Below are 15,650 nucleotides of genomic sequence, written 5' to 3' on the forward strand. Positions count from 1 at the left end.
ATTTGTATCACTAATATTACTCACACTATAAAATATAAAGTCACTGCTGTATTACTCATTCTCTTTTACTGTGAGTAATAATAAACATCCACATCTGGGGTATTAGCAGCATGTTATTGTGGCATTAAAAGATGCTAAGTAGAATGCAGCTAATACTTGAACCCCTTCCATATGGTGACGCCTACGTAGGCGTCATGAGGAGCAAGTGGGTATGCGAGGATGCCATATCGGCTTCTTGATTATATTTATTGTAGTTGTATCTGCGTGACCCCCATACTCTGTAAACTGGCTTCATCATATTTTCTATGGTTATCAAAATTCACGGGTGAAAGAGAATGAGCATTACAAGGGTTACTTTATTTTTTATAATGGGAGTATTATGACGCAACATTGCACATCTGGCAGCTAATGCTGCCCGCGAGATTTTGGCCTGGAGTTAAGAGGTTAATGTCTATATGGGATACCCCTACAGACCAGAGCCACATATCATTTTGTCTGTGGTAGAGGAAATCTCTATTCAGAGAAATGATGATACTTTATTATACTGCAACTTTCCCTCCATTATGCTGTCCCCCCACTCTTGTTACTGTACTATACCATTTTTCTGAAGATTCATTTCCTTTTCTTGCCTAACCCTGTGGTGGGGAAAAAGAATGCTGCCACCAAGTCTTATTTTCAACAACAAAATAATGAGGCACAGAGGGAGAATTACAGACTAAAGAAAATAGAGACAAAAAGGTTAATAGGAAGAAAAAAGAGACAAGCTTTTCATAAGGAAGTAGAAAATATTAAAAGAAATAGGCATGGAGGAAAAATAAGACAATTTTATCTTAGAGTCAAAAGAATAAGAACTGGGTACCAAGCTAGAGAGAGAATGATAAAGAATAAGAAATAGAATGGAGAAATAATAGCAGGAGAGGCAGAAGTGATGAAAATATGGAAGGAACACTTTGAAGAATTATCAAATCTGCCAATGGAAAACAACCCAGACAACAATGATAATCAAACTATCCAAGGACCAGAAGAAAAGATGCCCAAAATATCTTTGGAGGAAGTTAAATGAGCAGTTAAACATTCAAGAAACAATCAAAGTTCAGGCAAAGACAGAATACCATCAGAAATATGGAAAGGACGAGGAGATTTTTTAACGAAAAGACTACACCGACTGATAAAAATAATTTGGACAAAAGAAAGTACAGGTAGTCATCGCCTTACGACCTATGAGACTTACGACTGACCGACTTTACGACCACGAGATGGTGCAATAATATCTAACATTTAATAAAGTAATAGAATTGCAATGTTATGCCTGGCAGTGCAGTACATTACTCCGCACGCTGCGAGACGCGAGTACGATAGTTTTCGCAGGCTGCCAGCAGCGTCAGCATCCCAGCCAGCTAAATATTCTTTTATTTTGTTTGTTTGAAGTAAAATGTTTCCTAATTTTGCATTGCATTTTGTATTTTTGTATGTTTTGCAATTAATAAAATATAACAAACTTTTTATGCCTAGGCTAGTTTGTTGTCGATAACAATATGTTCGGTACAGTACTAACGAAAAGAATGTGTTTTGTTGAAATAAAAAAGATCCTAATTTTGCCTTACATTTTGTATTTTTATGTTTTGCAATTAATAAAATGTAACAGTATTTTTTTATGCCTAGTCTGTTGTCGATGACCAAAATGTTCGGCACAGCATTTTGTATTTTTATGTTTTGCGATTAATAAAATGTAACAGTAAACTTTGTTTATGCCTAGTCTGTTGTCGATAACAATATTTTCGGTACAGTACGTAAACGAAAAGAATGTGTTTCGAAATATTTTTTTCCTAATTTTGCTTTACAATGATTTTAATGTAACCAACAAAAAAGAATTTGTAGGTCAAAGATGACAGGACTTTTATTCAGTATGCGTAGGCCTAGGCTACGTTTCCTAACGAAAATGATAAAAAGTTAATGAATATTAAACAACGTAGCTCAAAGATAATAAGATTTTATTCAGTATGCATACGTTTCCTAAAGAAAGTCTGATGGTAAAATAATACAAAGGTTAACAAATACAGTATTAAATATCATAGGTCAAAGATGATAGGATTTTATTCAATATGCCTAGGCCTAGGCTACATTTCCCAAAGAAAATCAGATGAAATTATAAAAAGGTTAAAAATATTATACAATATAGTTCAAAGATGCTAAGATTATTTCAGTATGCTAAATATACTATATATATATATATATATATATATATATATATATATATATATTATATAAAGGGTAATATATACTGTATATATATATATATATATATAGACCGACTTGCGTCCAGATCAACTTACGACCTGTCTGTCGGAACCGAACTCGGTCGTAAGTCGACGACTACCTGCATACCAGATAGCTGGAGAGAGGGAATAATCATTCCAACACACACAAAAGATAAGTTAGAGTGCACAAACTATAGAGGAATAAGCCTACTATCAACTGCATATAAAGTTTTTACCAAGATATTGTATAACAGAATGGAAGAATACATGGAGCATATAGTAGGAGAGTACCAATGCAGTTTTAGAAGAGGGAGGTCAACAACAGATCAAGTTTTTGTTATAAGACAACTAATAGAAAAGTATTGGGAATATGATAGGGAGCAACTACACCTGTTCATTGATTTCAAACAGGCTTATGATAGAGTGAGCAGAACATCTCTATGGAAAATAATGGAAGAATTAGGAATACCACATAAGTACATCAGATTAACAAGAGCATGCTATGAAAACACAAATAGCATAGTGAGATGTGGGAGTAAAACTACATCACCTTTTCAGATAGGAGATAGCCTAAAACAAGGATGCATACTCTCACCACAGTTATTTAACCTAGCAATGAAAAAATAATCAGAGGTAGTATGAATGGGAGAGACAAAGAAATAAAATTGGAAGATATAACCATAAAACTATTAGAATATGCGGAGAAATAAAATTGGAAGATATAACCATAAAACTATTAGCATATGCTGACAATGTTAAAATCATGATAGAGAATCAAACAAAAATGAAAAACCTGGCAGCGATCTTTAAAGAAGCTGCAGATAGTGTTGGACTCAAGATCAATGAGGGCAAGACAAAGATAATGACGGTAGCAAGAGAGTCTAATTTGCCAGAAAGGGTACAGATTGTGGGGATGGACATGGAGAGTGTTAAAGTTTTTAAATACTTGGAAGTAAAGATAACCAGTGACGGAAGAATGAAACAGGAAGTGGAAGCCAGAATCGGAGCAAGAAATCGATGTTACTACAGCCTAATAGAATTGTATAAAAAAAGATCAATTTCAAGAACAACAAAACTGAGACTGTACAACTCAATAGTGAGACCAGTCATATTGTGCAGCTGCAAAACATGGACCCTTATGAAACCTATGGAGAAGAAGTTTGAAGTTCTTGAAAATAAGATTTTACGGAGAGTTTTAGGACCTGTGTATGACAACCAAAGGCAAGAATGGAGAATAAGACATAACTGGGAAATTCAAGGACAAACAAAGCAACCCCATATTAAAAATGTAATAAGATTAAAAAGATTGAAATGGGCAGGACATGTTACAAGGATGCAAGAAGATAGATGGTCAAAGAAAGTGCTCAATAGTGGAGTGCGTGGAAGACGACCACTTGGACGACCTAGAAAAGACTGGAGGTGATGCATTGAAGAAGATGTGTAGATATGCAGAATAGAACCAAAAGAATGGAAGGAGGTGGCCCAGGACAGAAAGACATGGCGAGATGCTTCAAAAGCGGTTATGGATTACCAAGTGGCCCGAAGACCAGCGAAGTAAAAGTAAAATATTGAGAGGAATAACAGTATGCACCAAAGCCACTGATGGGACACCTATATGCAGAAAGAAAAATCCTCCCTATAGACCATATGAACATGATAGGCTCGCAGTTCTATGCTAGCCAAGAAAACTTAACTCTAGTTCCACATAATACATCCACACAAAAAACATATTCATACCCAGATCACCAAGTAAGCTCTTCAAGAAAGACCACTAAACTCAATACTCCACCAACAACCCAGACATCAGCCACACATAAAAATCCCTCTCAAAGAGAAATAAGAACCACACTGGGAGGGCAATTAGCAGAGTGGCAGTTGGGGATAATGACCTCATCAACCCCAACTGCCACTAAGCAAATTGCCTTCCACCACCACATACCATCCAACCCCCTCTACCTAATCTTAATGTTAGCATAGTGTCACCCCCTCCCCCAAGGGCAGGTGAGACATAGTATATAAACAGACAATAACTTGGTGAGGGAACACATTCTACATTGTAAGTACCCTATGTCATATTCTAATGTTCACTCTGATAGAAAATGTGTCACTTAGATTTATCTTTTACATTTGTCCATTTTTTGTACTATTTTACTATTCTATTTACTAATGTTTGAGTTTGGAAGTATAGTGGGGACAGTAATAGGTGTGAAGAGAGGACAAGGGGGAGAAAGGTGACTATACTAGTAAGTGAAGAGATGGGTGTGGTGGAGTGGTGGAGTGGAAGGAGGTTTCTTCAAAGTTAATGTGAATGAAGGTGAAACTGGGAAAGGAGATGTATTTACCTAGTTGTATTTTACAGGACAAGAGCTAAGCTCGTACTGACCCGTTTTCATATCTCTGCACATCTAGTTTATTCTTAAAATCTTGTACAGGTTTGGCACTCACTGTTTCTCCATTTAGTTTGTTCCAGACATTAATCACTCTATGTGGGAAGGTATTCTTTTTCAAATCTCTTCTGTAACTATCCTTGTTTAGTTTCTTTTTGTGTCCTCTTGTTTCTCTTCTGTCCCATTTTAATAAGTCATCTCTATCAAGAATTTCCATCCCTTTCATAATTCTGTAATTGGTCAACAAATCACCTTTCTCTTCTCTGTTCTAGTGTTGCAGCATACTCTAGTTTAGGTCTTATTAGTGCAACAACTATTTTCTTTACCATTTCTTCATTCATGTAGTCGAAGGCCACTTTCATTGATCTTAATAAGTTAAAAGTCTCTCCAACTAATTTATTGACATGTTTATCAGGCGTCAAGTCACGAGTTAATCACTCCCAGGTCCCTTTCTGAATCAACTTTTTTGACTTCCTTGTTACCAATTTTATATTGACCCAATATTCTATTTTTACTTTTTCCAAATTCCATTATACTACATTTCTTAAAGTTAAAGTTCATTTCACACCTCTGACTCCATTCCCATATTTTGTCCAGGTCTTCTTGTAGCAATCTGCAATCTTCTTCAGTGGTTACTCTCTTGAGTAATTTGGCATCGTCAGCAAAGAAGTTCATGTAACACTTCACTCCCTCATCCATATCATTTATATATATGGTAAACATTAAAGGAGCCAATACAAAGCCTTGTGGGACACCCCTTATCACATCTTCCCAGTTCAAATTTTTGTCTCTAAGTACCACTCTCATTTTTCTCCCATTTAAGAAATCCTTCATCCATTCCAGTAGCTTACCTTGTATTCCTCCTATTATTTCAATTTTTCTTATTAGCTTTTTATGTGGTTCTTTGTCAAAAGCCTTCTGCAAGTCCAAGAAGGTGCAATTTGCCCAGCCATCTCTTTCTTGTATTATCTCAATTAATCTCGAGTAAAAGCATATTAAGTTTGTGGTACACGATCTTCCACTTCTAAAACCAAATTGTTTAGGGTTTAATATTTTATTCTCTTCCAATTATTGGATACATTTGTTTCTGATAACTTTTTCACATATTTTTGCTACTGTGCTTGTAAGGGATACTGGTCTGAAGTTTGTAGGATCTTCTTTGTTTCCTCCTTTATATATTGGTACTGTTTGCATCTTTCCAATCTTGTGGTACCTTACCTTCTTTGAGTGAAAAGTCTATTATCTTGTATAATTTGTCCATCAGTTCACCTATACACTCTTTCAGTAGCAAATTTGCAATTCCATCCAGTCCATGCAATTTCCTAACATCTAGTTTTTTTTTTTGGTCTCTTCTTTCTGTGTTACCTTTAATTCTTTCATTTTAGGGAGTCTTTCCTGTTGTCCATCTTCCCAAATTTGTGAGCTCCCAATTGTAAAAACAGATCTGAAATGTCTGATCATAACTTCTACCATTTCTGTGTCATCTATATATTCTTTATCTCCTTCAAACAGCTTTACAATTTCATGTTTGTCCTTTAATTTATCATTTATATATCTGTACAAGAGTTTAGGTTGATCCTTATATTTGTCTATCTTTTTCATAGTTTCATTTTTCTTTCCTGTGTATATTCGCATATTTGTTCCCAAGTTTTATATATGTTTGCCATTTGGATGTTTTTTTTTTTTTTTTTTTATTATTTTTTCATCTTTTCCAGGCTTTGTCTCTTCTGTCTTTAGCCTCACTGCACCTTTTGTTATACCAACACTTTATATAAATCTCTTTTTGCTTCTTCTTTGGTACATATTTATCAATTCCTTCCTTGTACTTTTCTGTGAATATGTTCCATTTGTCTTCCATCTTTGTTTCCTCTTTGGAGAATCTATCCCAGTTTGTGTTTTGGAAAAAATTTCTTAGTTTTACAAAATCCGTTTTGTTGTACATTAATCTTCTTTCACTATGTTTGTGGTTCCTTCTTACATTGTTTTGTTCTTTTCATTCAAACTCTATTAGTATAGGGTCACTCTTTCCAATTGTTGTTTTATACTCCATTTTGTTCACGATATCTGGTTCAGAAGTTAATATTAATTCTAGTTTCAATGCTTCCTCATTGTTTCTATATCTAGTATTTTCCTTAACCCATTGTGTTAAGGTGTATTCAATGATCATATCCAGCAGAATGATGCTCCAAAGTTCTTCTACCCCTTTTACAATCAATTTCTTCCTTTGCATTACAATCACCCATAATTACTATGTTACCACCTTCTTTCAGTAACTCATTTAGCACATTCATTGTGTCTTCCAGTAATTTAGAATGATCACTATCAGACCAAGCCTGTGTTTTGGTGGCACATACACTGCTACAAATTTTCTGCTTTTCATATTTTTGTTTACAACTTTAATCATTATTAATTCCACATTATCTTTCCCTTCATTTATCTTTGTCACATTAAAACCCTTTTTGGTCAATATCATGACACCTCCTCCCTGCTTGTCTGTTCTATTTTTTGCCCAGTGGTTGTATAGACCTTGTCCCACCATACTTGTTGATGGAGGGCCTCTCAGTTTTGTCTCCACAATTCCCATAGTGTCAGGTTTCTCTATTTCTAGATAGTCATTTAGTTAATTAATTCCAGAAATCATACCATCGATATTTATGTATGCCATTTTTAGTTTCATATTTTCTTCTCTTTTTTGGTTTAAGTTTCCATTTTTCAGTCTCAAGTCCAGTACTCTCTCTCTCTCTCAAAAAAAAAAAAAAAAAAAAAAATCTGTGTTCTTTTCTCATTTCTATTGTTGGCTTCAATTCTGAGAGCCTTGTCTTTCTCTTTTTCCTCATCACTCATTTCCTTTTTTATCCATATATGTTTGAATTTCTCGCTGTTTGCTAATTTTACCGCTTTCAATGGTACCTCCTCAGCTATCATTTGAGTTCTTAGTTTTATTTTCTGAGGTCTATGTTGTTTTACTTTTGAATATTTGCCTGTCCTGTGAATCTCATCAATTTCTTTGTCAAAATTTTGCCCTTCGTCCTATATTTCTTTCAAAATTTCCTTGGCTATTTCCTTTTCCTTCTTTTCTCTCTGCTATTTATACACATCATGTTTTTCTTGGATACCATGAACCACAATGCATTTACCTTTGTCAACTGTATCTCTCTTTTCTTTAATTACTTTCATAACTGTTTCTTTTGCATTTTCTTCCATCTGCTTTTGTACTCTTTCTCTAAAGGATATTTTTTTATTTTCCTGTTCTTGTTTTCATTGATTTTTTATTTCAAGGAGGTCTGTTTCTTTGATTGACTCTTCCACCTTTCCGGCTACCTCTTTGACCTCCTTTTTCAGTTCTTCATTTTTATTTTTGTCCTCGTTTTTTATTCTTTTGTTTTCTCTTTTGAGCATGTCTATTTCACTCTTTAGGTCACTTAATTCTCTAATTGTTTGCTCGTTACTCTTACACAAAGTAATCAATTCCCTAAGTACAGCTCGATAGTCCAGTTTTAAATCTATGTTATAGAAATGAATACGTACAAGTGTGCAGAGCAGAGAAGAGAAAATACGAAAAAGATGTCATAGAAAAATGTAAAGATCAACCAAAACTATTTTACAGATTTGTAAACAACAAACTGAAAAACAAACAAGAATTAGAGAAACTATGACAAGAAGGAAATAGAAATGGCAGATATCATGAACAAGCATTTTAAATCGGTGTTTACGAGGGAGAACATACAACTTAGAGATGTTGAGTGGAAGAAGAAAGTCCCCCCTATGAGATAGAAGTAACAAGGAATGAAATAATGAATCACTTGAGTAATCTCGATGTCAGAAAATTGCATGGACCAGATGAAATGGCAAACTGTATTTTGAGAGAATGCAGGAATGAACTGACAAAATACATAGTCTAATAAGCAGTTCATTGAAAGAAGGAAAAGTTCCAGAAGATTGGAAAAGAGCAAATATAGTACCAATATATATAGGGGGAAACAAGGAAGACCCTACTAACTATAGACCGGTTTCTCTTATAAGTACAATAGCTAAAATTTGTGAAAGAATGATCAAAATTAGATGGGTAAGGCATTTGGAAAAAAACAATGTACTAAATCCAAGGCAATTTGGATTTAGACAAAGACGATCATGCATCACAAACTTAATGTGTTTCTATTCAAGGCTAATAGATGTAATACAAGAAAGAGATGGATGGGCTGATTGTGCATTTCTAGACCTGAAAAAAGCTTTTGATAAGGTGCCACATAAGAAATTGCTAAAGAAATTAGAAACTGCAGGAGGAATACAGGGCAAACTGCTGAAGTGGATGGAAGACTTCTTGCATGAAAGAAAAATGAGAGTGGTGATAAGAGACACTCTAATTGGGATGAAGTGATTAGTGGAGTTCCACAAGGAACAGTTCTGGCCCCAATAATGTTTGCTATATATATTAATGATATGGATAAAGGAATTGAAAGTTATATGAGCTTCTTTGCGGACGATGCAAAATTGTTGAAAAAAGTGAACACTGTAGAAGATAGTGAGTTGCTACAGAGTGATCTCAATAAAGTATGGGAATGGAGTAGGAAGTGGGAGATGGAATTCAATATTAAGAAGTGTAGTATAATGGAATTTGGAAGAAGCAAAAACAGAATAGTGGGATCATATAAATTGGGAGAGGAAGAAATTTAAAAAAAATAGAAAATGAGAAGGACCTGGGAGTCATTATTATGAATAATATGTCCCCTGAGAAACATATAATCAATTTTTTTTTGAGAAACTTATGACCAAGATTAGAGTATGCAGTGACAACGTGGTCACCAAGTGCAAAAAATGAGCTACAGACATTAGAGCAAAGAAGAGAGAGAGGAGACTTGATAACTATTTATAGAATCATGAAAGGGATAGAAACTATTGATAGAGAGGATCTAATAAAATATGATAGTAGAGATACAAGAGGACACAGTAAGAAAATCAAAACAGTTATAGAAGAGACCTAACAAAGAACAGCTTTCCCCACAGGGTAATAGACGTTTGGACATCCCTGACGAAGTTCCACCTTTACCTCAAACCATTCACACTCTCCATTTCTAACCCTGACACATGCTCTACTACTCTCGTAAAAACTCTTGACAGCTCCTAAAAGCTTTCCTCCTATCCTGTATATCTGCAAAACCTCCCACAGTACCTTCCTGTCTACCCTGTCATAAGCCTTTTCCAGATCCATAAAAGCCCCCAACAAATCCTACCTTTTCCTATAGCTTTTTCATATATTTGTCTTACCACAAAGATTTGATCTACACAACCTCTACCTGTCATAAATCCACACTGTTCCTCGCCAATTACTCCCTCTGTTCCTCTCCTAATCCTCTCAATCAAGATCTTCTCATAAGCCTTCCCAACTACACTTAACAAGCTAATCCCTCTGAAACTGCTACACTCACAATTGTCCCCTTTTCCCTTGTAAAGTGGAACTATACAAGCACTCCTCCAGTCCTCTGGCACTCTACCCTCTCTCCAGCAAACATTAGATAACCTCACCAGCCAATCCACCATCACTGTACCTCCTTTTTTTAGACATTCTGCATGGCATCCATCCAGACCAGGTGCCTTACCTGCTCTCATCATCTTAACAACTGCCTTCACTTCATCCTTCCTTATTTCTCCTCCATTTTCCTCACTCATCACAGTCATTTTCTTAGCACTTCCCACTGCAACTATCATTCCCTCCCTATCCTCCTTCACATTTAGCAACTCCCTAAAATACTCTGCCCATCTTCCCCTTACTGCCTTCTTTTCCATTATCATCTCTCTATCTGCACCTTTTACCTTTTCTTCTCTATTTGATTTGCCTCCTCTTCCTCTCTTAATTTCTTTCCAAAACATCTTTTTATTACTTTCAAAATTTTCCATCATACTCTTACCCCATTTCACATCTGCTCTCCTCTTTGCCTCCTTTACCTTGTACTTTACTTCTCTTCTCTTTTCTTTGTACCCCTCATATGACTCCCACATCCTATTTTGTAACCAATCTGAGAAAGCTCGCTTCTTCTCTTCTACAACCTTCTTTGTTTCCTCATCCCACCATTCACTACCCTTCCTTCTGTCTCCTCCTGTCCTTCTTGTTCCACACACCATCTTTGCACACTTTGTGACTCCCTCCTTGAACCATCCCTATTCCTCCTCCTCTCCTAGCTCTACTCTATCCTTCACTCACTCCCACTCCTCTCTCAGCTTCTTCTTGTACTCCTTTTCATTTTCATTTAAAGAGTTCACTGCAAGCACCTCCATAACTTTTGTCCTTTTCCTTTCTCCATCTATCCTCCACTCTCAACTTACCTTCCACTAAAAAATTATCTGATATTCCTCCACTCTCCCCTTAGCACATGTACATCCTTAACTCTTCCTATTATATTCCTATCTACCCCTACATAGTCTACTAATGCTCTATCTACCACCCTTCCATCCACCACCCTCCCATGTGCACTTATGCTTGACTTTCTTCCGAAACACTGTATTTGTTACCATCAACTCTCTTTCTAGACACATCTCCACCATCAACTCTCCACTACGATTCTTTCCTGGAACTCCACATTTCCCAACCACTCCATCAATTGGTTTATTTCCTACCCTAGCATTAAGGTCTCCCAATATTACTACATTGACGTTTCTCCCTAATTCCTCTATGCACTCATTTAAATCTATCCAAAAAGCCTTCCTTTCTTCTACACTCTTCTCACTACCAAGCCCATATGCACTTACAAAAACCCACATCTTCTTTCCCAGTTTCACCTTCATCCACATTATCCTTGAAGAAACCTCCTTCCACTTCACTACACATTTATCTCTTCACTTACTAGTATAGCCACCCCTTCTCTCCCTTGCCCTCTCTTCACTCCTGAGAACCTCCCAACTACACTCCCAACTCACACTTGCCCTTCCCTCTCATCTTAGTTTCACTCAAAGCAAATACATCCATCTTTCTTCTCACAAACATACTACCTATCTCTTCCCTTTTACTCTCATCTGTACCATATCCACACACATTAAAAGACCCAAACCTTAGGGTGCTGGTTGGAAAACTCCTAGACCCTCTTATGCCTTTACTTTTTTTTTTTTTTTTTTTTTTTTTAGGAATGTCCCCTGTGGGGCTACAGAGAGAAGGATGCCTGGTCCCAATCCCCATCCCATTTTTCTCGCCTCTTACAATCCAAGTGGGAATCCTTGATGATATCATTCTTTTCCCCCCACCACAGGGTAGGCGAAACAAGGAAATTAAATTTCAAAGAAATGGTACAGGACAGCAACAAGGGGTTGGGGGACAGCATAATGGAGGGACAGTAGCAGTATAATAAAAGTTTCATAATTTCTCTGTGAGCAGAGTTCTCCTCTATCACAGACAAAATTATGTGTGGCTCTGGTCCGTAGGGGTGCCCCATATAGACCCTAAAGTATCAACTGCATGCTACTTTGCCATAACAACATGCAGCCAATACCATTCACATATCTAATAAGGCCTAGACTGGAGTATGCTGTGACATTATGGTCACCCAGTACCAAAAAGAATATAAAGAAAATTGAAAGAATCCAGAGATCAACCACAAAAATAGCCCCAGAACTTTCAAACTTGTCATATGAAGAGAGACTGACTAAATTGAAGTTACCGACTTTGGAACAAAGAAGAGAGGTGACTTATTGACCATCTACAGAATCATGAAAGGCACAGAAATACTTGATAGAGAGAACTTACTAAATTGGGACAAGAGAAACACAAGAAAACATGGAAAAAAAATAAAAAAGGGTAGTTATAGAAGAGATCTGGAAAAAAGTTTTTCATTCCTGTACAATACAGCTAGGTAAATACTTGGAATAAACTGGACAAAAGAGCAAACTAGACACTGTGAGATACAAAGGCAGGACACCAAGAGCGTAGCTCCCCTTCCTGTAAGATATAACTAGGTAAATACAACTAGGTAAATATATATCAAACATCAGCTAAATTAATAGCACCAATGGCTTGCATTTATCTTAATTTTCACTAAAAATAAAAGTTTATGGAATTTTTGAAGTTGATTGCTCTAAGTAAAATGCTCTACAGTGCTCAACATAGGATTGGTCCACCAGGGCCATGGTGGACTAATGCTATGTCAAAAATGGAAAAACCCTTAAGGGAGGCAAATTTTTGTGCCATTTGACTGTACCATCTACCATTGTAGCATTGTGGGTGGAGCTAATCACCCTGCCAGAAACCAACAAGCTCAATTGTTGTCTTGCCACCATGGGGGAGGATTTGTGCTGCAAATGTTCTATGTGTCCCTGCCTCTTGACCCCCACCACTGCCTCTTCTAACACCCAGTGTTGTCAATAAGGGCTCTAATAAGGATTTATTGCAGGAAACCATTGCCCAAATCATAGCCCTAAAGAAATCTGGTTGTACAATGAAGGAATTAGTCTCTGTTTAAGGGTGAGAAGAGGCTTCTTGATGGGTCAGTGACTTGTGTACCCAAGTGACTCAATCCTACAATTCACAGTTCAGACTGACATCTCACCAAACAATTCAGGATTACTTTCCTTGATTTTCCTTGCAGTCACTCGTGGATTTGACTCAACCAGACGTTTTACAATTCTCTGGTCCTTTTACTGGTCATCAGTGCCTTTCCAGGCCTCTTTTTCACCCTCCCAGTGAAATTTAGCAACCCAGCATCTAACATTTCATGAACACATGGCAACCTGTTCAGCTATTTCCTTTATTGTACAACTGGAATTCTTTAGGGTTATGATCTGTGCAATGGTTCCCTGCAATAAATCCTTACCAGAGCCCATATTCACAACACTGGCAGGGACACACAGGACACTGACAGCACAAATCCTCCCCCATGATGGCAAGACAACAGGTAAGCATGTGAGTTTCTGATGGGATGATTAGCTCCACCCACAATGCTATAATGGTAGTGCATTCAAAATTCACCCCCCACCTCAATGGTGTTTCCATTTTCGACAATCCAGTGGTCCACTGCAGCACATCTAAATTATACATCTTATACTCACCATTCTGAAGCCTGGTCATTATCTCCTAACATCTGATAGAGATGAGCAATCTGGTAGACAACTGGAGGGTAGTTCCGCACAATGGCATGCATCTTTAACAGTGAATCCAAAGCTTCCTCATACTGGCCAAGTTTCTTGTTGGTAAGGCCTACCAACATGCATAAAAATCTATAAATCAACACAGTTTCACAGCAAACATGTCATGCAGTAAAATAAAATTAATAAAACCATGGCTATTCTAATATATGGGTGGAATAATGAGAGGTGAATGTCTTTCAACCTTCACAGTCACAAGTCAATTACACTGGGTTCCCTGGTAAGCAGCAAGTCCATTCTTACTGTAATGACTTCTCTTTGTCATGTCACAACTGTCATGAGTCATCATATTATCCATGGCAACATTTAACAGAGTACAGTATTACCACAGGAATTTTCACTATTCACCTATTTATATTCAAAGTCTACCACAAAAATTGTAGTTGTTTTGTTCAATTAATTATTTTCCTTGGGAGAAAGAATATGTTTGACTTGACAACATTTCTTAATTTTCAGCTTCTTCCTAGCCTTCATTTTTTTACCTATCTCTCTAGCTCTAATTCTCAGATTTATTGTTTCAACCACTGCCTTGTATCATTTCACTAACATAATTACCCCACCTCTAATTCTGTCTTTTCTGTACAGATATGCATGATTAGTTGTGAGGCACCCTGGCTGAGTGGGCACATGTCATCTTTTAAGTTACCTAACCTGTAGTGGTATTCTGAAGTATTGTGGTGGCCACAGTAAAGTTTGCTTTGGTCAACTCTATCCCAAACTAAAACAATAATTTGAGATGTCTCATACCTAGGTTATAAAGAGCTTCAACACAAGATGCATCATTATCAAGTGCAGCAATAAAATACTGCTTGGCTTCTTCCAAGTTGTTACGTTGGAAGGAACAGTTGCCCAGATTGACAAGAGCAGCATCATTGTAGCTGTTGGCATCCGAAGCCATTTGAGCATACTTCTGTGCTTGTTCATTCTCATTTTGCTGCAATTATTAACCAGTCATTAAGATAATATACATAAAAGATAAAATCAAAATAAAATTCAAATAAATTGAATGAATGCTAAATCACCTTGCTTTGCAGGTAACAGCTAATAGGTTGAAAAAAAAAAAAAAAAAAAAACAGATCATACATACATATATATACCAATGTCTTTTCCCCATTACAAGGGAGGTAGCCAAAGTCAAAGGCATAAATCCACTCACACACTAAATCCTAATTTTTATTGATTCTAATATGTTGAATTTCTTATTTGCTACATTATTTCCTATAAATCATAGAAATCTATCTATATTCCAAGAGCTTTTCCCCCTTATAAGGGAGGTAGCTAAGTCAGAGGCACATACCTATTCCACCCAGTTCACTCCCATCCACCACCCTTTCCACCCCTTCCATTTCAGCTCCTTATGGAGCTAACACAACACAAATGAAAACCAAAAATAAATTATGTCTTCAAATTTTAAATCCAACTATGAGTTCACTTGTTTGGTTTAGACACAGTAGTAGTAGTGTGTAACCATGTCCCATTCTTAGTGATGTCCATTATATTGCAGTCCATTACAATAAAATATTATACTTAAAAGAATATTCATGTTGTAGAGTACTTATTCTAGACAATTACTATCACAATTTCATAAAGAGGCTACAAAGGCAGTACCAGAAAATATAGGAAGGAGAGGTTGGTTGCTGCTGTGCTTGCTACTTTTGTCTCCTTCTTCTCAAAAGCCTTCAATGTCTCAACTGCATCCTTGAAATTCTTCTGTCGTAGGTACATTACGGCTTTGTTGATCTCCAGGTCATTTGCCAAATCTGCATACTGTGAACCTTTAATGGCATCAACACACCTTGCAAGTAGAAAAAATCAAACATCAACATTACATTTTCATTTACCTATTACATTATTCACACCTTACTTTTAAATTATGAGA

The 15,650-nt window shown here is 36.5% G+C and overlaps 1 protein-coding gene across 3 annotated transcripts in view; it reads right to left on the reverse strand.

The window, feature by feature from the left end:
• The window catches only part of nompB (intraflagellar transport protein 88-like protein nompB), a 191,887-nt gene that overhangs the window by 69,481 nt on the left and 106,756 nt on the right, over positions 1–15,650 (reverse strand). For all 3 annotated transcript variants that reach the window (XM_076212690.1, XM_076212691.1, XM_076212689.1), the window contains exons 9-11: positions 15,380–15,566; positions 14,519–14,705; positions 13,676–13,823 (exon numbers count right to left, since the gene is read on the reverse strand). In XM_076212690.1, the coding sequence (XP_076068805.1) occupies positions 13,676–13,823; positions 14,519–14,705; positions 15,380–15,566 (522 nt within the window). The remainder of the gene's footprint in view (positions 1–13,675; positions 13,824–14,518; positions 14,706–15,379; positions 15,567–15,650) is intronic.

This window comes from Oratosquilla oratoria, chromosome 30 (genome assembly GCF_046742065.1).
Source record: "Oratosquilla oratoria isolate Oo_2021 chromosome 30, ASM4674206v1, whole genome shotgun sequence".
Classification (NCBI taxonomy): Eukaryota; Metazoa; Arthropoda; class Malacostraca; order Stomatopoda; family Squillidae; genus Oratosquilla; species Oratosquilla oratoria.